The sequence below is a fragment of the Rhipicephalus microplus genome, chromosome 7 (genome assembly GCF_043290135.1).
Source record: "Rhipicephalus microplus isolate Deutch F79 chromosome 7, USDA_Rmic, whole genome shotgun sequence".
Classification (NCBI taxonomy): Eukaryota; Metazoa; Arthropoda; class Arachnida; order Ixodida; family Ixodidae; genus Rhipicephalus; species Rhipicephalus microplus.
Genome location: NC_134706.1, coordinates 46,550,935 through 46,574,274, shown reverse-complemented (window position 1 = coordinate 46,574,274; position 23,340 = coordinate 46,550,935). Strand labels below are relative to the sequence as shown.

Genomic DNA, 23,340 nt, shown 5'->3' with positions numbered 1-23,340 from the left:
TGATTCATCACGAACCTTTAGTCTATTACTGTGTTTTTGACACGGCTCACACGAAATAATGTTCCCTTTTTTAGGACGAAAAGGAACAAATAGCATTGAACGAGTTACGTCAAACTCTCCAAACACCTCCGGTTCTTGCACACTTTGACCAGGAAGCGCCCACAGCAGTTCACACTGATTGTTACAGTGGCAATTCAGATACAGTGGCAAGATCGCTCCGAAAAAAAGATAGACTTATACCAGAACAGCTCCTTTTCGCATAGACGAAATATACTGGACTATCGAGAAGGAGTGTCTTGCTGTAGTCAGGGCGGTTCTCAAATTTCGGCCTTATTTCTACGGCCGCTCATTCAAAGCCGTCAGTGATCACTATTCACTTTTTTTTTCGTTCAGTGAATGACGCTCTATACAAAAGAGCTTTGCTCTCTCCGGCAGCGCATACTTGTTCGTTTCCGTACATCGCTTCGAAAAAAAAAATCTGGAAACTTGGCTTTATGAAGTCGCATCAGAAGTCATCTCGGCTACATCTGGACAATGTTCTGATCACAAACCAATTACTGCTGACCGAAGTTACCTGCTGCTGTAAAACATCACGCGCAAGATTGTACCGACTGCCAAAGTCACAAAACACCCCCCTGGATGCCAGCAGGCCTATTACATTCCGTCGAAGTCCCAGCTAAGCCGATTGCCCAAATTAAAATGGATTTGCTGAGCACATTCTTAACTTCCACCGCAGAGAATAAGTGAATCACTGTCACGGCTGATTACTTGTCTGGCTAAACGGAGACTAAAGACATGCAGAGGAGCACATAAGCAGAAGTGGCACATTTATTTGTGTAAAACGTCACCCTTCGGTACGGTGCTCACACAGTTGCACGGATACAGGAACTGGGTTCCCGGCAGATTTTTGGATTCGGTTCTAAGGCTCAGCGATACAGCTAACCAGAAAATAACTGCGTATACCGTCCCCAAACATACAGGCTGACGGAGAACCCTAGTAAGACCATTGGCGTCATGCTCTCCATGTACATGAACACAAAACATAAAAATTAGGACAAGAATTTCGCTTTTGTGTCCTTCACCTGTAATACTACTAAGCAGAAAACTACTGGTGTGACTACGCTTAGTTAATTTGACGGTCATAAACTCGATACAGCAATTCACGCTATGCTGCCAGAAGAGTGTGGCGACAGTCATGCCAACGCTGAAAAATTTACTCAGTGTGCCGACGAACTCCGACAGCTTGGCCGCGTGCGCACTTTTCGCGAGAACAAAAAGATGCAACACGGTACGACGTACGACACAAATAAGTTCCTTACACACCAGAAGACAAGATATGGGTCCGGATCCCAATGTATAAGTGCCGACTTTAAGAGAAACTTTGGCCCTATCAAGTCACCCAATGATTGAACTATGTCAACGACGAAGTCATTCCTGACGGCGATTGCAGTTGCAGTCACCAGAAGCATTCACCCAAAGTTGTCCATGTCATCCGTGTGAAAGCGTGCCTGTCCAGCTAACTCGCGTTTGTCGTGTCGGTGGCAGTACATATGTGTATGTTTTTTTTAAAGTAGGGCGCCTAGGTTGTGCGTCAGAGGGGCGCCTTTTTTGATGGGAGACAAATGTCACGTGCTTGTCACGAGAAAAGACGAAGACGGCCGATGCGCATCTGCACGCTCAAGGTACTAACAAGAAAGAAGAGGGATATGCTCTGGCGCGCACTAATAAAACGACTGACCAGCTGCTGCTTTGTTTACATGTTCATTACGACATCTGTCTTCACGTCTCGACAATACAAATAGAAGCGAGAACCTATGTCTTTTCATTCCCCGCTGACATGTTGGGGGAGAGGCATCTCGTCATATCGAATTACAATGAGTTGGGTCAGGCCAGAGCAGGCAAACTAATTCACCATGCCGAACCTATGTCTATCCAGGGCGAAGGGAAGCGGCAGCACAGAGAGCCACTCTTCACCTTCAATGGATTATGTAAGCACTACCTACTCAGCAGGCCAGAGTTTCGCCACCACATCGGAGGCCCACGAGGACGCAGCTCACTGCACTCAGAATGCTACAAACGAAATAGATTCTGTCTCCGCTGATATAAGCTAACATCCAACAATAAGACGAACAGCAACGAACGGTGCCTGACTGATGATTGATATGTGGGATTTAACGTCCCAAAATCACCATAGGATTATGAGAGACGCCATAGTGGAGGGCTACAGACGTTTGATTACCTGGGGTTCTTCAACGTGCCTCAAATCGGAGCGCACATGCCTACAACATTTTCTCCTGAATAGCAGCCGCCACAGGATTTGATCCCGCGACTTGCAAGTAAGCAGCCGAGTACCTTAGCCACTGAACTACTGTGGCGGGGCATCGAACGTTGGTGTACAGTCTGTTTGGCAATTTGGAAAATCTAGTTGAGCGTGGCTGCGCGACGCGGCCAGCGTGGCAGTCACGCGCCTGCAGCAGCTCGTACGTGCGCAGGTGTTTGAGGGGGTGTGCCTAATGGTTGAACCGCGTCGTCAGCTACAGTGGCGCGCGCTGGCGCTTCTTGGGGCAGCGGGCGAATTTCATAGTTGCTGGGGGAACTGTGCCAATAATTTTAATCGTGTGACGATACGCCTCATCTCCGTCCGAAATGAGCGCCCTCATCGCGGCCGTTTGTGACATGACGGGGTCTTAAGGGAAGTGGAAAGCTTCACGTGTGCACTTCGGCTCCGGCGAGTCAGTGCCAAGGTCTATTTAAATAGGCCACGAAGGCTTAGATGAAAAGCGGTTCAGAGTCTATTGCCAGCGACATCAGCATGGGGAATCATATGAGAGCTGGGATTGAAGCGTGACTATGTGTGGAGGGAACAAAGACTAATAGTGAAAAACCAAATTTCAGTCAAAGTCGAAGCAATCAATCAGTTTTTCAAATGAAATTTCTTTTCTCCAAAAATATTATATAGTTGTAATGTACAAAGAATTTATGATGGTTTTTATTATTACGAAAAGTCTTTTTTCTAGAACCCTCTGCCCATAGTGTTATAATTCAGTGCAGTACTTGCACAACATGGGTACAAATGGCAAGGCCCGCTCGTAACGTTCATCTGCGAAGACACACCCCCTCACGTGTTTTATGGTTCTGCGCCTGCTTGCGTACTCTGTTGTGCGCGATATTGTTAGGTGCATTTTCTCCTTGTTGAACGTCTTCAGTGCAGTGTCCAATGGACAGTGGAACGATGCGAATTGCATTTAACGTGTGAGTGCTTTCATCGGTAGCTGCGGAAACGATGTGCTGTGCAAGGATGCCATAGCAACAAACGTATGCCTGGTGATCCAAGCCTTCTAGATAGAAAACAAGGACAATGGTTTTGAATGCACTGCTCGCTGGACTTTCATCCACAATTGATCCTGCAGCCCAGTTTTCTTCTTGAGCATGCAGCGTCTACTATTCACGTTATCGGTGAGCAGATTGCCAAGTTATCTATCCCGGTACATTTCGCATGTCTTCATTCGTATACGTACCGTTAATTTCTCGCAACACAATGCTGAAAAAAAGAGAAAGACATAACTCAGGGAGTGTCCGCTAATGTTTTTGTTCTGATCACCATTTCGTGCACTGTTATAAATTTTAGTTATTGTGACCACTGGATAAAACTAAAATGTCATCATTTTGGCGTCACTAGGTGTCATTTCTTCCTGTTGAAGCAGAAAATCACTAACATTGTGCTTCACAATAACCTGCGTATGGGTGAAACAAATAAGCGATGCTGGAAACATTACTTGTATACGCTGCTACGCTGTTGGTTTCCGTAATTCATCGATGGAAGATGCCACAAATTGTGTATATGAGTTCGAAGAATAAGTTTTCTTGTAAAATCGAGGCAATATGAACGGTAGTACACTTAAACATCCCTATTCAATAATGAGTCCGCATTAGAATCGGTGGAGTTGACTTGAAGTGGTGACTCGCCGACAATCGCCTTAGCGCGTGTCGTTGACGATCCGGGTGCTTTGAAAACTAAGTTTAGATCAAGTTTTGCGCTAGTGCACACATAATGACGCCACTTGTTCATAAATTATTGCGTCATATCTGCTTTATTTTTTGTTCCGGCGGAAGTGTTCCCTTCTCACATAGATGGCACTAAGCCCCATGAGCAGCTGATCAGCCACCATTTTCTGAAGGTATGGGCTTCTATGGAGCCTTCGCTACCAGTCTATATATACCTTGTCAATGGTGCCTCGTGTAATCAATAGCCACTAAGAAGAATCACACATTTCGAGCACTTGCCGCACCGCCATGTCATGCGTTCCGAGATTTCTCTCAAGTGTGAAAAAGACTACATGCACACTTACACATGCTCCGGCAATGCTGCCCAGCGCAGCAAGACACCCGACTGAAGTCATCTGATGCATGGCGGTTGACGCTCACAAGCATGGACTTTGGCGTCCAACATCGGGGTGTCCAGAGGTCCCACAATCGGTCGACTGGGCCTGCCTTGCTCGTCCCCACAGGGGTGCGGCTCACCGGTGAACCCCATCCTTGATGAGATTTGGCCACTCAGGGTTTCAATAAAGTTTTGTGACCAATGACTGTCCCAGGTTTAGATCAGGTGTGTTGCTAAATGGATACCAGAAAGAGATGGTGGGTCGGAGCTGGTCATGCTACTCGTCAGCGTATTCTCGCTGCCTACCTTCTCCTATGCTTGATGAAAAATAAAGGACCTAATATTAGATCGAATGAGTCATTTCAGGAATTCAGCTACAAACTCAACGCTATTATTGAATGGAAGATAGAAGTGTGTGTTTTTTTGGCTGAATGAGGATGTTGATTCCTTTCCAATTGAAGGCCGCTCAAAAGTGACATATATATTAATCTACCTATATGCCATTGTAATAAATTTTCTACCTTGTTTTACCTTCGCATTTAAATTTCAGTTTTCAAGGTCAAGCTTGAAACTTCCACTTTCAGCAAGCGGTGTACTTCTAATAAATATGTAACAATAGAAACCAGAGCTTGGAAAAATGCAACACCCTAATATTCTAAACCTCTTTCGGGGTGTGGAAGCTTGGGCTAGTCGATATGGCATGACGATAGTTATAGCGCGAGAACAAAACGACGACACAGAGACAAGAAGGACACGAAAGACACGAGGGGCCTTAGAATGAAATGGCAGATTATCCGGACTTTTTGTGGTCATCTACAGAACGATGTGTTATTGCGTTTTTTTTTCTAGAATGTATGTCATTCTTTCCATTTCAGACTGGAAAGGACAATGGAAGACCTAAGCCCGAGTACGTAATTGTTTCAGACTTCGCATTTTTACAAGCAGTTGCAAAGAGAGCACATGCGTGATTTCTTCTCTACGCTCTTACTGTGCAAAATTCTTAGTGCCCTGGAGAGCTAACTTTGATGCACAAGATTTTGCACTTTTTGGAACTGTAGTTCTTCACATGTGTATCTGACAGCAGTCAGTATGTGGTGCGCTACACTAGTGAAGTCGAGGCGCTGTGTTTGTGTCGTCTTGCGTGGCTTGTGTGGGTCGAGACCTTATTGTAAAAGTAGCGAGCTTATGAGCGGTGCCGACGAGAGAAGAGATGGGAGTGTGCTTTTCAGATTCACTGGTCACCCACCTTTACATTCCGAACAGGTACAAAATTTTTAGGAGTCGAGAACCTATCAATTTCTCACTGTTTCTGAAAAAAAAAAACATCTTCAAAGCGTAGTATATAGCTATCAAGGAAAATAGGTGACCTTAATGTCTGTTCTCTAGTGGAAGCATGAACTGGTACACCTAAATTTCCTTCTACCTAAAAGTTTCACTGGTGTCACGTACCAAGAAAAACAATGTATGCGAAGCATGCGGAGGAAAAGTGAATGCAGTGTGATTTGTTGTGAAGTGTTGCCATATTAGGCTAAAGACATACACAAATGTATGACACACAGACATTTTGAACAGTCGTATATGTTTTATATAACTAGTTTCTCGCAGTCACATAATGGTATACCATGAGTATTCTCAACACCAGAGGTACTACGCTGACATGTAGCGCTTGTGCTTGCGAGAATGATAGCTCTGATTAGAGCTACATAGACAAACATCAGCGGGTGGCGCTTAACTACAATTGAGGTTAACCTCACGTGCCGCGTGTGTCGTATGAGTAAAGTGTAATGTTTTGAAATTGGTACCGAGCAATGCAACCGCAATTGACGTTTCACGAACAACACGTCCGCAGAGTGTCTTCTTCTAGTATGCTTCAACCCCTGGCATGGTTGCACGTAGAATGCCTAGGTTTGGTTCCTGCTCTCACCCTGGTTTTTATTCTTTACGTTCATCTGATCAATGCTGCTGGTCTTGGTATATATTAAACTCGGTGGTAACAAGCAAAAGATGCAGATGCTGTGAGTCCACAAACAATATGTTTTGTTATTTTTTGTCTGAAGCCACCAAGTCATATAACGAAAGTCATATTTGGTCAACTGCGACGTTAGCTGATGATGGCGGAAGAATGGCTGTGTGCTGATGAACCAAAGGTCCTCGCAGAATTTCCAGAACTTTAGGGGTTCGAGAGCGGAAATCTTGGGCTCACGAAGTTGTGGCGACAATGGCGGTACCTGATTAGAGGTCATCACTGTCTGACTTCGTGAAGGACTGCGAAGACAACGATGCTCGAGTTTCTGGCTGCTGTAAGCCAAGCGAGGTGGCTGAGGCAAGCACAAACTAGAAAGCGAGCGCGATCAGGTGAAGTCAAAGTCGACGCCTGTTACAAATTTGTGGTAACGGGCGTTGACGCTGTCAGACTGCAAGTCACCCCTATGAAATTGGTAACGTTTGTTGTCACAATACCGGGGCACTTGTGAATCTCCTACGGCGTGTTCCCGCATACCTTGTCAATCTCTTGTCTCGCTAGCCCACATACGGTGTCCCTTGGTGTAGAAGTATGAGCCATACGTGTGTTTGACAACATACTAGTCAAGATATCCTTGTTATGAACGTCATGACCAGATAGCAATATTCATAAAAATTTCTTACTCTCTCATACTCATTCGGCCTACACAATGTAGCAAGCTCTACGATCAGTGCGATGCGCTGAACGTGATGCTTCAATTGGGTGATGATGTATGTACTCTGCTTTTTGTGTCGTTTAAGCGTGATGATTCGTCGACAGAGCAGTGAAGCTTCAACACGCACAAAAAGCGTTTCTTCTTCACTTACTGAGGGGCGAAGCCTTTGGTGAATGAAAATCTTATAGTCGCTGACGTTGCAATACGCTTGGGTGGCGAAGTAGGCCAGAGGAATGGCTCAATCTTCATTTTCTTTGTATTTCGTTGCTCCAAGAGACCCAATTGTTGTAATAATTACAATATAGGTGCACTCTTTGTTCCACACAACCATTTCATTTCACGATGATGATGGCTTCCCTCACCCAGCTATAGATCGTAGAGTAGAAGTGGAACTGTCCGGGATACAATCGAAAACCGCCATGCCTGAGCAAACCGTGCAGCACAGTGCTATGCCTGGGAGTCCAGAACAAACGTCATTGCTTCTGCAATAGTAACTAGCGTCAAGGCCAGCGAACGAGACCGCGTGACGCTATCGCCTCAATGTCATCTTACGCAACGCATGGAAAGCTCCCTCTACGCACGGGTCCACTTTGAGTAACACTTTGACTTGGCCGAGTTGGTACATACTTGGGTAGGCTTCAGCGCGAAGACAAACGTTGCAGCGCTCGTCTGTGTTCTGTGTGTCTTCTTTGTCTTAGCCTAATTCACGCTGAAGCTTATCTGATTCCAGCCCGATGATGCATTCGACGCCATCCAGTCTGGTGTGACTTACGCGACGCGTGGCAATACCACTCGCGCACGGCTGCAATCTATGTGGCGGTTTCTGATTAAAGGATGCTGACGCTAGGAGAAGAGGCGGTTCCTATGAATCATTGCTAACGCAAAGGTTCACCTGGGGCCTATAAAGAATCAAGTGGCGCGACGCCAAGCTGCAGACCGATGCGTAGGAGAGCCGACCTATTCTTCAGAAAGAAGACGACAGCGTCAGAGCGACCGAAGACATCATGGCTCTTTGAGCCCTTACGCTGTCAGCCCGCCCCGTGACCTTGGAAGCGGCGATTTTCGTAACAGTGACACCCTTCGTACCCTTGGCATTGGTGCACCTTGTAACAGTGGATAGCAGCTGCGGGATCAGCCGGCGTCAGCTACTTCGATGCGGTGAGTGCATGATATTTTCCCGTCAGTTCACCAGACTGCTCTAGCACAGGTTATAGTAGTTTATAAAAAGGCTTTGTGAAGCATTAGTCGAAGTTCTAATTCTTTCAAGCCAAGCCGGAGCATTTTGAAACCAAAGTCATTATGGAGGGTGTAAAAACAGTAGTGCTAAAAATTGATTTCGCATCTTTCTAGTAGACCTATAGTGGGTACGGCAAGTAGATTATAAACAAGTGCAAACAGCAAGAAGCTAGTGTGAACGACGGAGAACCTCAAAGGGAAGGAATTCATCAAAACTTGTGAAGAACTTGGACTTAATTTGGGCCTTGTGAAACAAAAGCAAGCGATCCATGAGATCCTAAATGATAAAGGAGTGGCGGTTGAAGAAGTCAAGTTGGCCTCGGTGGATATAAAATCCTGCGACGAGAAGGCTGAAAAAAAAAAGAACTTTGCGAATGCTAAGAGTCCGAAGTTCGACAACGCCGTGAGGAGGCCAAGCGACAGAAGCTCCTTGAGTTGGAAAGAATAGAACTGGCCATCCTACAATGTTTGCAGGCACCTATCATATCTTCTGCGATGGTTCAGGTCAGCGGTCATAGAATTTGGGACCAACTGCAACCGTTCGTAGTAGGCGAGGTCATGGCGAAGTAGCTCGTCAAGTTCGAGCATGTCTGTGAGCTAAATGCCTTGGTGAGGTCTCTTTGGTCACAGAACCTGTCAGCACTTCTTCCTGGTGAAGTATCCGACTTGATAACGTGGTTGTTGAGGGAAGGGTTGGATGGCTTTGACAAGGTTAAGAAAGTTCTCTCGAGACGTATTGAGTTGTCAGCCGAGGCTTGCCGGCAAAGGTTCTGGTACGCAGAAAATGGCAATGACTGACACGTTGACCTCACGTTTTGTCTTAAAGCCAATTTATTGAATTTTTCTAAGGCGAAGATGTTTATCACAATCGCGATAAAGTGATAGAATGCACTGCATTGGAGCAATTCTACCATTGTATCGTGAATGACGTGGAGCTTTGGCTGCAAGACAAGCTTTGGCGAAATACAGCTAAACAAGGCAGCACAGCTAGCCGAGGAGTACTATACTCGCCAAAAGTTGCATAGTAGGGCAGTGCGCGTTGAAAAGTGTGAAAGAAAAGAGGGCTTTTCAAAGAAACCTGATTGACAGAAACACACTTCACACCGTAACTTCAGAAAGGACCCATCTCTTACGAAAGACCCTGTAGGGTAAGCGCAAACTGAAGCGCAAAAGTTGAGTGAGGTCCACTGAATTGCACACTGACGCCACACGGGTCTTTGTGTCACTGACGCCGCTAATCCGCTACAACTGCGAAAAAGAAAGGCACATTACCAGTAAATTTTAAAGAAACGTTGGCTTTCGCAACAATCTGAAAATCCGAAAAAAACCTGCCGTTGTTAGACCCGTATCTCTAGGAAATTAGTGTTAATGGGAAAACGTGTCGAGCATTTCGAGACTCAGCGGCACCCATGGGCGTCGTACATACATTTGTTTGTGTCTCCTGACGATTTTACAGCAGAATGCGCGTGGATCAGGCATGTCGTCGAGAAGCAGAGCGCTTTTACCAATCGCTATGGTTGTCATCGAAGGCTCGTTCGGTAAGCTTTGCATCGAAGCGGCTCTGTTTTCCGCGTTTCCCAATCATCTTCCTCATCTTTTTTCGAATAATTCTGAGCAGTTTCTCAAGGAGCAGGGTAAATTGTTGTTTTAAAATTTAGCGTACATGGTCCTCACGAGATCACTGGCGTAGTAGATTTAGCAGGAACTTGACCACGGTAAATGTGGTGAAGCACCAACTGCAAAAACGGCCGAGATGCATGACCCTGGCGGGGAGTCGACGGAGCCTCGGACAGCGAATTCTCCAGCTGAGTCACTCGAGCAGGCAGTCGAGCCGCCAGTCACGGAAGGTACTGGCGCCGTCTCTGTCGGTGGAGGAGACCACATAGCGCCATTGGGTATCAGCGAGAGGGGCGCAACAGTGTCGCTATAACGGAAAGTTGGATTGAGCAATTGAGCATTGATCGAGAAACGATCATTCTGGAGCAGCGCGAGGACCTCTCGATTAAAGCGCTAATAGAAAACTTTAAAGTTTGGATCAAAGAAAAAGAATGTTTTGTTTTGTCAAAAAGCAGGGCTCCTGTATCGTAGCTACACAGATGTGTAACATCAAAAGTATGAGCAGCTTTTGGTTCCAGCTAATCATCGTAGTCTGGAAGTGGTGTGGGACCCAAAAAATAGAATGCGTTTTGTAAGGTGACGCAAGCCCTAGGCAAAATCCCCATTCTCATGGCACCCGACATATCTAAGGCCTTTGTCGTTCAATGAAACGCGAGTGATCACGACATGGAAGCTATATTGTGTCAGGAAGACAGTGCTGGTAACGAAAGGCCAGTTTTGTATTTAAGTCGAAAAATAAGCTGCAGGAAAGAGGCATACAGTACCTCTGAAAAGGAATGCACTTGACTCGTGTGAACCGTTCAAAAGATAGCTTGTTATGTCTCCGGTTCGATGTTTGTATTCGATCATTGTCCGCTAACCTAGTTAAATAACATGTCACCTAAAAGTGGCCGTTACTGGGATGGAGCCTGATACTCCAATAGCACTATTTAGACGTTTTCTACAAAAAAAAGCTAAACTCTAATGCAGAAGAATTGAGCCGTGCCTTTTAGTTAGTACATTCTCCACCTTTCGGTCTTTCTCTGGCGAGTCTTGGCAAAATTTTGTGCTTAACGAGGCCTTACCTGAGCGCTCCCGTCCACAGTTATCTCTAGGGACCAGCTTTATGTTGTAATCTACTTCATTATGTTGTTGCGCGTGTAACTTTTTGAGTTCTGATTTTAAAAGCTTTGTGTCGCACATGCGCGTCTTGATGTAAACAAAGCAAAACTCTGATGTACAGGTAGCTGAATTATATTGTTATGCATGTGTGGTTTGCATATGCATATGATTATGATTATGATATGTGATTATTCATATGTGATGCACATATGCATAACATTATTGGTATGCATATGTGATTTGGGCGAATAAGCAGATGGGAGAAGAGGACGTTCGGCTAGCGATATAGGCCTCCGGTGCTCGACCCCTTCAAGTCTACCAGTACGCCACAGCGTAATTTAAACATATCTAAATGTAACAGAGTGGTGGAGGTGCTGAGTACAGCACGTCGATGAACTACGAAGCCACGGCTGTTTGAACTTCGCCGGAGCCGTCGTCTTGCTGGTCTACCACCGACATCAACCATCATGGCCGAGAGCGAAGGTCACGGCTTCTCAACCACGCAAAGGTCAGTGCCAGCTGCACCTCGGTACCGCTATATGGAACCCCGCCCGTTCACGAGAAGAGCAGGGGAAGATTGGATGTGTGGCTGACGCATTACAAAACGGTGAGCCGGTACAACGGTTGGAATCCCACCGACTAACTGGGAAATGTCGCGCTGCTTCTCACGGAAACCGCCTTGGTGTGATACGAAAACCACGAAGATTCCTTAACATCATGGGATCGTTTCGGCGAAGATCTCAAGAAATGCTTCAGCGACTCTGATTCGAAAAAGAAAAGCGAGGAACACACGTTGGCTCAAAGAGCACTCCTGGAGAAACAGGTACCACCTACATAGAGGTGGTCATAATGCTCAGCAAGATCATAGACCAGTATATGTCTGAAAAGAACATGGTCAGACACCTTCTGAAGGGTATAGCCAAGGACGTGTACAATTTTTTGATAGGCAGGAAAGACCTCACTTCCGTCTCCGCCGTGCAACGTCACTGCCGTACTTTCGAGAAGCTGAAGACCCGTCGTACTGCCCCGAAATTTCGTAGGCTGGCGAACGTCACTACGGTCGCTAGCGTCGACGCAAGCCCACCTGCCGACCTTGCCGCTACTATCAGGGCAATAGTGCGCGAACAGCTACATCGAAAAAGACACACTGGTACAATGGAAGGGGTCTGGTTGGGTTTCGTATATATATATATATATATATATATATATATATATATATATATATATATATATGTCTGTGTGTGCGTGCGTGTGTGCGTGTCACATTACGCTCACTAAATATTACTAGAAGCGTCCTTGCAACTGACTCGGGTCATTGCGGACCATAGTGAGCGTAAGGCCGCCGAATACAGTGTCACGGAGGCCACGCAGAAATTAGTATCTAATCTCTGAGAGCATGAGACAAGAGAACTGGAAAGATATGAACTGAAAAAGAGAGGCGAAATTTAGGTAGTAAAATATACCAAAATTCAATCGGGACTGCAGAAGCTCCACTGCTCTGCAACAGGAAAATAGTAATGAGGCCGTACAACAACACCAGGAACCACCCGTACCACAACCTAACCTTGAGTAGAAAAATGGAAACTCGAAACTACAGTGTAGTCCTAATCAAAACAGCCTTAATCTCGAATATGACGCTGACACTCCCGTGCCACGTGATAGCCAAGTGCAGCCAAAAACTTGTGAGAAAATTGTCCTCAATCTGTCCAACAAAACGCTCACACCCGCTCAGCTACAACTTTTGTCGAGAGGCTTAACCTTTTGTCCATCATCCGGTAAATTCAATCAATTCGAACTGTACCAAGACCTCGATAACTTGGCGCATAATCTCCGCCTCTGTGAATATTTTCGTGATTGCAAGGACTGTACGGACGAGAATGGGTTGATTGGTGGTGACAAATCATGGTGTCCAAGTGAGCAGAGGGACAAAAACCTTGCTATGTATATATCAGCAGTTCAAAAAGATATCATCAGAGCGTATGAAAAAAATAGGCCGTCTCGAAACAACATATCAAAGTCAGAACAAAGGCCACTCGATGAACTACAAAAAAAAACGCTGAAATTACCATCAAACCGGCTGATAAAGTGGGCTGCATAGTAATTTTAAACACGTCTGACTACATAAAGGAAGGGGAATGACAACTATCAGACACAAATTTCTACAAAAAATTTCCAACGGACCCGACTCCCGAATTCGAAAGGGAGATAAAAGTAGCCCTAAATAATCTCCACCGGGACGAGAAAATTACCAGCAAAATGTTAAAAGCAATGTTACCGGCCCATTCTGTTCCCGGTCGATTCTATTTGCTCCCAAAATACTCAAGGCAGGCATTCTGGGACGTCCGATAGTATTCAGTAACAGCACATCAACAGAAAATATATCAGAATTCATAAATTCCTTAATAAATAACACCCCCCCCCCCAAATTTTCCTTATTACCTAAAGGGCACAAACCACTTCATCTGCGAAACTTCAAGTCTCGACATATCAGGCGGTAGTTTTCTGGTGACCATGGACGTCTGCTCACTGTACACCAACATACCCCACCATGACCGAATAGCGGCTATGGTTTCTGAATATGTAAAATCTTACTCATCAACTGGTGTAAGTGGCAAGGTAATCTTTACACTTGAGCTTGTGCTAAATTATAACCATTTTGAGTTCAATGGCAAGCATTTCCTTCAGGTCAGTGGCACTGCAATGCGCACGAAATTGGCCCCAAACTTCGCGAGCACCTTTATGGCTTCACTTGAATTCCCATTCATTGAGGGACGCACCACGAAACCTTTCTACTACAGAAGATACTTAGATGACATTTTTATGATATGGTACCACGATGAGGGAAGTTTTTTCCGCTTTATAGAAGATTTTAACAAGTGCCACCCGTCAATTGAATTCACGCACAAAATTTTCACAACTAGCAATAACTTCTTGGACGTCACTGTCACGGCCAAAAATGACCGCTTGTCAACAAACCTTTACAAAAAGCCTACAGACCGTCAAATGCACATACATTTCAACATCAGCCACCCAAAGAATTGCAAAACGGGTATTCCATATTTTCAGGCCTACCGGTACCGAAGAATATGCACCGATATGCGGGAATTTGACAGACACGCAGAACATCTAAAGCATTTCTTATTGAAACAAAATTATCCGGAAGACATTATTAACGATGCCATACTACGTGCTCGCAACGTGAACAAGAATGATATAATTAAGGGACCAAACAGAGTATCTAAAACGACTTCCCAAACGAACCTATTACTAACTTACTCCTCATCAGCGCCATGAACCAACAACATACTTTCCTGCCATTTGAACATAATCAGGCAAAGCAAACGACTAACTTCTATTTTCATGAAGCCACCTCACGTGGTGTGCCGCAGGGATAAAAATCTGAAGGACATTCTTTTCAGAGCAAAAACAAACCTCCCCAAAATTCAGTCAGGGTGCCATCCCTGCGGAAAAGCTCGATGCAAGATATGCCCACAGATGGTCACAACACGTGAATCCAAAGCAAACTTCTCGGATTTCAAATTCTGCATAACTGAAAGCCCTAATTGTGACTCCAGTAACATAATATACATGCTACATTGCAACATCTGCGTACAAGAATATATCGGCCAAACAGACACGCCATTTCGGCTGCAGTTCAATAATCACCGGTACCACGCCACTTCACTGCCGAAGCTAATTAATCTAGACATCTGCGCCTGCCAAACCACAGTTTTGAAAATATCAGCGTAACTCTTTTGCAGTCCGGTTTCTCAAACAGGCGCGAGCGCGAACAGCGTGAGGCATTTTTTTTTCAAATTTAGAACATTAGTAGCCGGCATCAACGAGGAACCCGGAAGACTCTCCTGCCTCTGAGAAGTAAGCCGGGAGGAAATTGGTGACAAAGATTGATAGCTGGAGACCATGCTTGTTTTTTGTGGCTGACTCGTACCTGTACACTGTTCTTTCTTGTTTTTTTCTCTTTTTTTTTCACATGCACATACAAAGTGTTTACGTTCGCCTACCACTTGATGACAATTGAAGGGAAACGGACGAAGACGAAAGGTAAAGAGCCGACTGACCCATTAAGGAGAAACCCTTTCCTTACGCACGCCGTCGCGGACCCCTCTCGCTACCGCGGCGACAATCTTGGGTGGCCCGACACACGTCGAGAACTGACCAGCGCGGGATAAGAACCGGATGTGGGCGTACACCAACATTTGGTTTCATGCTCAGTGTTCACAGTGGTTCTTCTTTTCTTCTCTTTCTTTTCTTTTTCTTTTTTTGTCTCTTTCTTCTCTTTTTTTCTTTTGTTCTTTTTTCAGTTCTCTCTCACCCTCGCTAACATCTTTCAAGGCGAGAGGGAAGCGGCAGCAACGAAGTTTGGAAGTTCATGTTAGTATAACTCATCCCCTGATGAAGGGAGGAACCCTCACGAAATTGTTGGGAAATAAATATATTTATCCTTGTTGACAACGCTCCCGTTGTGCCATATCCCATACCTTTACGAAGACTAACTGGCCCATTGAATTATTACTTCCACAATATATATTTATATATATATATATGTATTGCTATGCTAGGAGATCCCGCTGTTTTTTTCATCAAATTTTTTATTTATAAGAATTTCACATTCCGTTGTAGCCATACGTGCTTTCGTTCCTCGCGCGCCGCTTTTTATTAGTGTTCGCATTTGCGGGCTCGTACAGGCTATGCTTGTTTACCTCAAATTTTCTCTTGCTAAAGCACTCATCAGGTGAAATTGTATTTCAGGCATGCTGAAATCTACGTCTCATTGATATCCAAAGATGGCAAGGAGATTTTGAAAGTCGAAAAAGGAAGTAAGTCAACTCTCACTTCCTACTTACATTCTTCGAAGGTTCGACGTCGCTATGAATGAGAGTATGTTTCACGTAATGGTTATTTGGAAGAGGTTAGTAGAAAGAAGAGTCTTAACGAAACAATATTATTCCGTACCGAGTTTGATGGAAGTAAGTGAGCACTTGGAAAGACGTAAAGGCAATTGTTTATGAACCATCTCCCCCAAAGAAACCCCAATAAGATGCGAAGCAGCTGTGGTGTCCACTGCGTTGACCCCGCTGAAGCGTGTGTCGGCGCGAGTGCTGGAAGAATGGTTTGAAGCGAAGATCGGTGTAGCGTGTCATCGAGTAAACGGTTGTTTGAAACGCAAATGTACGCGGGACGTGGTATGAGTTTCGCATATATATATATATATATATATATATATATATATATATATATATATATATATATATATATATATGATGAAGGCCCGGCTCTAGGCCGAAACGTCGAAATAAACCACGTTTTGACCGCTCCCGAACTATATATATATATATATATATATATATATATATATATATATATATATATATATATATATATATCTGTGTGTGTGTAACGTAGGAAGCCAGTGACTGATGGCAGAAGCCAAGAAGGAAGAAGTCACAACGGAATAAACATAGCGTTTGAGCCAGGCCACGTCGCCCATTCATCATAGCGTCACACGAGCTGACAGGATGAAGACCTTGCAGCCACTTCATCAACCGGCCATCATCATCGAACACCTCAGCAAAACGCAGTGACCAAACGTGGACCACAGAAGCGCATTCGAGCTATACACCATGACCAGCATCATGACCGCGCCATCAGCTGACCTTGACATCCCCAAGTACATCAGATCAGTGGACGACGGACCCGTACAGAACTGGTTCAGCCTATTCGAGCTCCACATTACTGCTGCATCCTGGTTGGAACGAGAGATGTTTATAAACTTCAGCGACTACGTCACCGGTGAGGCATTTAAATTTTACCTCACCCACATCTTCGTGAACAACGAGTCACGGCAAAAGATCAAAGAGGAGATGATTACCCATTTTAACGACTATGATCAAGAACTACTCATTGCCAACCATTTCGAGACAACCGAACGCTATCGTCAATTTCCTAAGCGGTCCTCAATCATTCGAACACCCAGCATGAATCGACCACTGCAACAACACAAAATGGAATATGAGTACACTGACAGGCCACCATGTGTATTTCTGGAAAAACTGAACAATCGAGCGTGCCTTTTTTCTGCACGAAAATCGGAATTTTCAAAATCGTCACTCCAACATATGACACAAGACGTGTTCACCTTACTGCTGCCCAGCCTGTTTCGTATCGCCTACATGGTCCACCACCTGGTTTTCCAGCACGCTCCTAAGGCTCCTAATTGTCGCTATTCGTGTCATAAGGATGCCTTGTTTGCGGTAGACCAGCTGATGCATGGGAAAGATATCGCACAGCCCCAAAAGGACTCGAAGAGGGAAAATCAGTCTTCACGCTTAAGAGCAGCTAACTTCCCATCTAGCACACTTGGACCACCTCCTGGTTTTCCGTCGCTTGGCTCTTTCGTCGCTCACAACGCCCACCTCACATCTGGCATGCTCACAACGGCCGGAATAGAGCTGCGGAGCTCGGACAATACTCAGCCAAGCCCTGAACCTCTTGTCCAATTTCAGACGCAAAAACCACTCGCAGCGAACAGCAAAGAAGAAGCCCCTGATGATGTTTCTATCAACTCTGAAGCATTACCTTCATTACCAGAAATGCAGCACAAAAACCTAGACACTACTATCTGCCCAATGGACACCACATGCATTTGCCCAGAAAATGAGTGTCACGGCCAAAAAGGGCTGCCGGCTCAGCTCTTTTTGCCGCAACATCATCAATGCCAGCAAGTCCAACAACAACAGAGACTCCAAGGGCTACACGAACAAGGACAACGACGAACACAAACATCATCGGATCATTCCAGGTATAAACGAAGGCGTCTACAAGCGAGTCAAGTGAAGTGACGTCAAATTCAAGATGTCTCCCTCGAGAGAAAGACGATAACAGATTTAAGACATTTTCCCGAAAACAAACATCACACAAGTTTTATCCAGCAGAGTTCAAAACAGATCCTACGATCAAAGCGACTGAAACAACAGAGGACAAAACGACACAATCGGTGTGAAACCACATCCTGTTTTGCAGAAAGGCAAATGCAAAACTCCATCAGCCAACGAATACGCAAACTGGTAGTGCCCCGTGCGTACCATTCGCGACAAAAGACCCGACGTCTGCGAAACTCGAGCTATGAGTATTCCGAGGCGTTCCAACCTTGCTCATTAGTCACAAGAACTGCTGTATCATCACCGATTTCCACGTTACAGCTATGCTTGTCCTGTCCCGAACACTACAGCCAACCTCGCCCAGCAGAGCTCCACTTGATATCTTCGGGCTCCTGCTCTCTCCTGTGAATATTTTGTGCAAGTTTATGCAACTCTCATATGGCGTGGAACTACTGCAATCTCTGACATTTTTCATGATGATACACCACTTGTTTATGCTATGTAGTTTGTAGCCCGCGCATTCTTTCGGAGGGAGGGGGAATCATGTGACATAGGAAGGCAGTAAGAATCGAATAAACATAGCGTATAAGCCAGGCCACGTCGCCCATTCATCATAGCGTAATATATATATATATATATATATATATATATATATATATATATATATATATATATATATATATATACATACATATATATATATATAAATATATATATACTTTACTGGTGATGATGATGAGTATGTACAGATGAAAAGATGGGACGCATAAATAATGCTCACACATATTTTCCCCGCGCACTTGAGCGGCCGGCCCAGCCGAGACTTAGGCGGGAAAGGTGCGGCGAAATTTTTGTAGCAGGTGCAGATACAATCTACCTCGACTAAGCAATCAACAAAACTAAGTTGAATCGTCAGTTCGTAAGTTCAGCAGTAATTTAACAACAAATTTTCCAAATGTTGCCATGGCAAGTGATTCCACTTGTAGCGTTCGACTAGACTAGGCGCGGGATGGCTCGCTCCTTGCAAGGTGAACAAGCGGCTCACGCTGGCCGGGACACAGGTCTTTCGTGCCCTCCACCGGGCTACCACGCTTTACTGCTGAATTCGCCGACTGGTGAAGACATGGATCTTTGTTTTCTCCACGGAGGCCCTTCGAAGTGGCCTTGTTGTGTATTAGATTTTCGAGAACTCCTTTAAGAAGCCGGTCGACGTGCTCAAGGCTGTCAGTGGTATAGGTGCTTTTCCGATGAGCCATGCCTGGCTTGTCAAATTTCGCACAGGATAGGCAAAGAACACTGCGCTTGGCAAAAGTATCTTACGCATGAAAGGTGAATATTGTGCAATCATTGATCCTTATAACCAGGAAATTACGCTGAAGATTGACTGTGGGCCTTTTCACATCCCAGGAGAGGCTATTCAAAAGGCTCTGTGTGAGTTTGGTGAAGTGAAGGACGAGTGTCTTGACGGTGTTTTTGGATTTGAGTTTGCCAAATCGACAACGCGAATTGTACGGATGATCCTCAACGGAGGCGTGACAATACACAAACTAACATAGTTGTTCAAGTTTTACAACGGTTTAGTACTTGTCATTGTTCCTTGACGTGCACCAGTCTTCCTGAGGGTCCGAAGGCACGGTCATATCAGACGCGATTGTCAGACGCCGCTCTGCACGAGGTGTCAGTTTTTGGGCACGTCAGGGAGGACTGTACTAAGACGTACGCCAGTTGTCGGTACCTCCCCTGCTGTGGATGACAGCCACGAGAATATTACGGAAGCCGACGGAGCAGAGACTACGGCACCAATAACGGATGATGGTTCCCCGCAACGCGGACCACTCAGACAACTCGAGTGATCTGGGAGGTCACTGACACAGCCTGAGGTCACCGACGAGGAGACGACTGAAGAACAGAACGCGGTGTAGCAAAAGGAAAGCTGTAACCACCGGGGCTGTGACCTGTCGGAGAATAGCACACCGCCAACAAAACGTCCGTGAACGGACGCTACCATGCCAAACAAGAGGGCATCCGACTGCAAGCTGCAATGCCTTGAGCGTACGCCGCCCGAGGTCGATTGTCGAAAGGGCAATACATATGCGATGTCTCGACCGGCGTCCTCGTCACCTGCACGCAGTGAACATTACTACCGGCACAGAAAGTGAGCGTTCTGGCCCTGAGATTGGTCAGTCACTGGTGGTGTTAAGCTGATTGTGTAAGTCTGTTCATGAATGTTCAAAAAATAACGCGCCTAACTGCACCGACGCACGTAGGCATGCTTAACGTGCGTGGATTGTCTGCAAGGCGTAGCGGCGTCCCATTGAAGAACAAGAGTTAGACATACTTGCTGTCCTAGAGACAAAAGTTGATAGCGAGAGTGGAACCGAACAAATGGTCGCTCCTTCAGCACGAGTTATGACGTGTGTTTTAGCCATGTAGTAGGTACTTCTGTACGGTGTGCAATATTTATTCAGACATGTTTTGACATTTCCTATTGCAAAAACAGCGTGATTCCAGTACGTTTTTTGGCACTGGTACACGCTGGAAACGCTGGTACACGCTTGTAATCACTGAACATTCGCTGGGCGCACTGCGAAAAAGCTGTGTCGCACTGGTAGGAGCACTCGCTCAACCACTGGGATGCTGGTGCGCACGCGAAGCACTGGAAGCTCTGGAATTTTCACTGACAAGCGCTGGTGAATACTGAAGCACGCACTGTTTCTACCAGCGCAGCTGCAGCGTGCATGTTATTATAGCGTTTGCTGTGGTTTGTTTCAGTGTCGTTGAATATGAAACGCTTGATGCGACGGCAGGGAGAGATCCTACCGTTACAGATACCGAGCATACATAATTTTTTAAGAAATATCGAGCATACCTAAGCGGTCTTACCCAGTGCCCGGCCCAGCGAGCATTAAACCTATCAAGCCAGCCGCGTCGGTATATGTGTTACCGGCGCTTCTTGCTTCATGTACGCACAACTTTAAAGTGTGAGAATAACTGTAATGTATAATTTAGACATCTATGAACATAAATCAACTATTTTGTCTTGTATCGATGTTCGCACAAAGAGTGCTGACGATCGAGAGAGAGAGAAGAAACTTTATTCAAGTGTCCCTCCTGGGGTCCAAGGGGGCGGGGGGCCGGGAGTCGGGCCCCTCTGTAACCCCCTTCCTCAGGCGGCGGCCAGGCCTTGAATCTCGGCGGCGTCTTCGGCCAGCCGGACAGCCCAGAGCTGGTCCTCCGGGCAGGTGCTCAGCAGCAAAGCCTCCTGCTGCTCGGCCGTGGTGATTGTGAAAGTAGGGTTCGTGCTGTGTTTAACTGAGTGAGTAGCTTCGGGGCAGTTCCATATAATATGGTCGAGCTGAGCGTTAAGTGCACCGCACGTTTTGCATTGTGGTGCGTGAAAATTGGGGTAAACACGACTGTACAGTGACGGACAGGGGAAAATGCGTGTGTGTAATAGACGCCAGGTAGTGGACTGCTGCTTACTAAGGCACTTGTCTGGTGGTGGGTATTCAAGTCTGACCATGCGGTAATACATTGGGAATTCCCCAAAGGTAACCATTCTGTCCCTCGCATTGTCGCGAAACGAGGAGACCATCATCTCTCGCTCAGCCGCGTCAGGTTGCGAGGGGTGCTGCTCTGTTGGATGACGCGCCCGGTGGACGAGAGCTTGGGCAGCGTCTTGAGCGTGTTCGTTCCCAGCCCTGAGTGGCCCGCAGTCCAGATGATCTCAACGCGGCGATGACGTAACAGAGGTGTACTTGTGAGAATTCGGAGCCCTGGTTGGGAGATCAAACCTTTGGTAAAGTTGCGGATAGAAGTCTTGGAGTCGCTGATGATGCAGGATGCTTGGGCTGAAGCGTAGGTGAGAGCGATGGCTGCTTCTTCGCGTTCTTCGGGTTTGTTTGCGCGAATGGTGCCAGTTGTGGTAATTATGTACTGCGGCTCTGTGGCGACAGCGAGGGCCACGACCCAATGCGTAGGATATTCCGCTGCGTCTACATACGCCACGTACATGTCTTTCGCGTAACGCTTGCCTAGTTGCTTGGTGCGGTCTACTCGTCTTTCCACGTTATATACAGGATGCATATTGCGTGGTATGAAGGAATCACGAAAGTGTCGCGAATGTCCGGAGGAATTGGGAGTTTTTGGCCAAACTGGGAGACGTAAGGTATGCCGAGTGCGCACCTGAGATGACGTCCTGTGGGAGTTTGGCCTAATTGTTCGTAGTGCGATATATGTTGTTGGGCTTCAAGGAATTCGTCTATAGTATTGAGAATTCCAAGGTCATTGAGTTTCGCATTGGGCGTAGACATGGGGAGATGCAGCGCGCTTGTAGTAGCGCCTGATCATTATGTTTAGTTTTTCTTCTTGGCGAGCTGAAGTTTCATAAACGGAGCAACGTAAAGAATTGTGCTTATGGAGAAGACTGTCACCAGTCGTATGAGATTGACCTCTTTCATGCCGTGCTCTTTATTGGCGATGCGGGAGATAAGCCTAGTGGTCTGATAGACATGATGGTGTAGTAGTTGCATTGTTTACGTATTGCCGCCGTTCTGCTGATTGCGGAAGCCCAATACGCGAATGGTAGGGACTGTTCGTATAGCGTGATGTTGCACAAGCAGATTTATCGTGGGAAGGTCTCTGTTGTAGGAAGATCTAGGTCGATAGACGAGTAACTCTGACTTTTGGGGTGAGCAGGACAATCCTCGGTGTTCAGCGTAAGTTGTGATTCTATCAATCACCAATTGAAGTGCATCTTGTATCTCTCCGTCACTACCTCTGGCAATCCACAAGGTAATATCGTCCGCGTATATGCTGTGGTGGAGGTGGGGCATGTCTTCTAGAAGTGGCGAAAGGTGAAGCATGGCCAGGTTGAAAAGGAATAGAGAGAGGACTGACTCCTTTGATGTACCTTTCCCACCGAGAGTGATGAAAGGTGCAGGCAGATAGTTGACCGAGAGTGTAGCTGTCCTGTGCGTTAAAAAGTGGCGGATGTAGCGGTAGGTTCGGGTGCCTACGTTAAGCGTGGTGAGGGCGGCAAGGATGGATGAATGTAGCACATTGTCAAATGCCTTGGTAAGGTCTAGCCCCAGAATAGCACGTGTCCCATACCGAGAGCCGTCTTCACCGTCGATAATGTGACTCGTCAGTTGCAGCATCACGTCTTGTGCCGAAAGTTTAGGGCGGAATCCGAACATTGTATGCGGGTAGAGTGCATGTTCTTCCATGTATCTTTGTAGTCGGGTGTGAATAACATGCTCGAGTACCTTGCCGACCCAAGATGTGAGAGATATCCGCCGAAGGTTCTCAATAGTGTGTGGCTTTCCTGGTTTAGGTATCAGAATGACTGTGGTGGTTTTCCATGTTGTTGGTATTGCTCCCGAATCCCAAACCATTTGCAGTTGAGATGTGAGTGGTTCAAGTATTT

General features: G+C 46.0%; 1 protein-coding gene across 1 annotated transcript in view; it reads left to right on the top strand.

The window, feature by feature from the left end:
• Positions 1-23,340, top strand: part of LOC142767440 (uncharacterized) — a 135,486-nt gene that overhangs the window by 80,976 nt on the left and 31,170 nt on the right. Inside the window, exons 4-5 of the mRNA XM_075869108.1 lie at positions 5,257-5,288; positions 15,784-15,851. Coding sequence (XP_075725223.1) covers positions 5,257-5,288; positions 15,784-15,851 — 100 coding nt within the window. The remainder of the gene's footprint in view (positions 1-5,256; positions 5,289-15,783; positions 15,852-23,340) is intronic.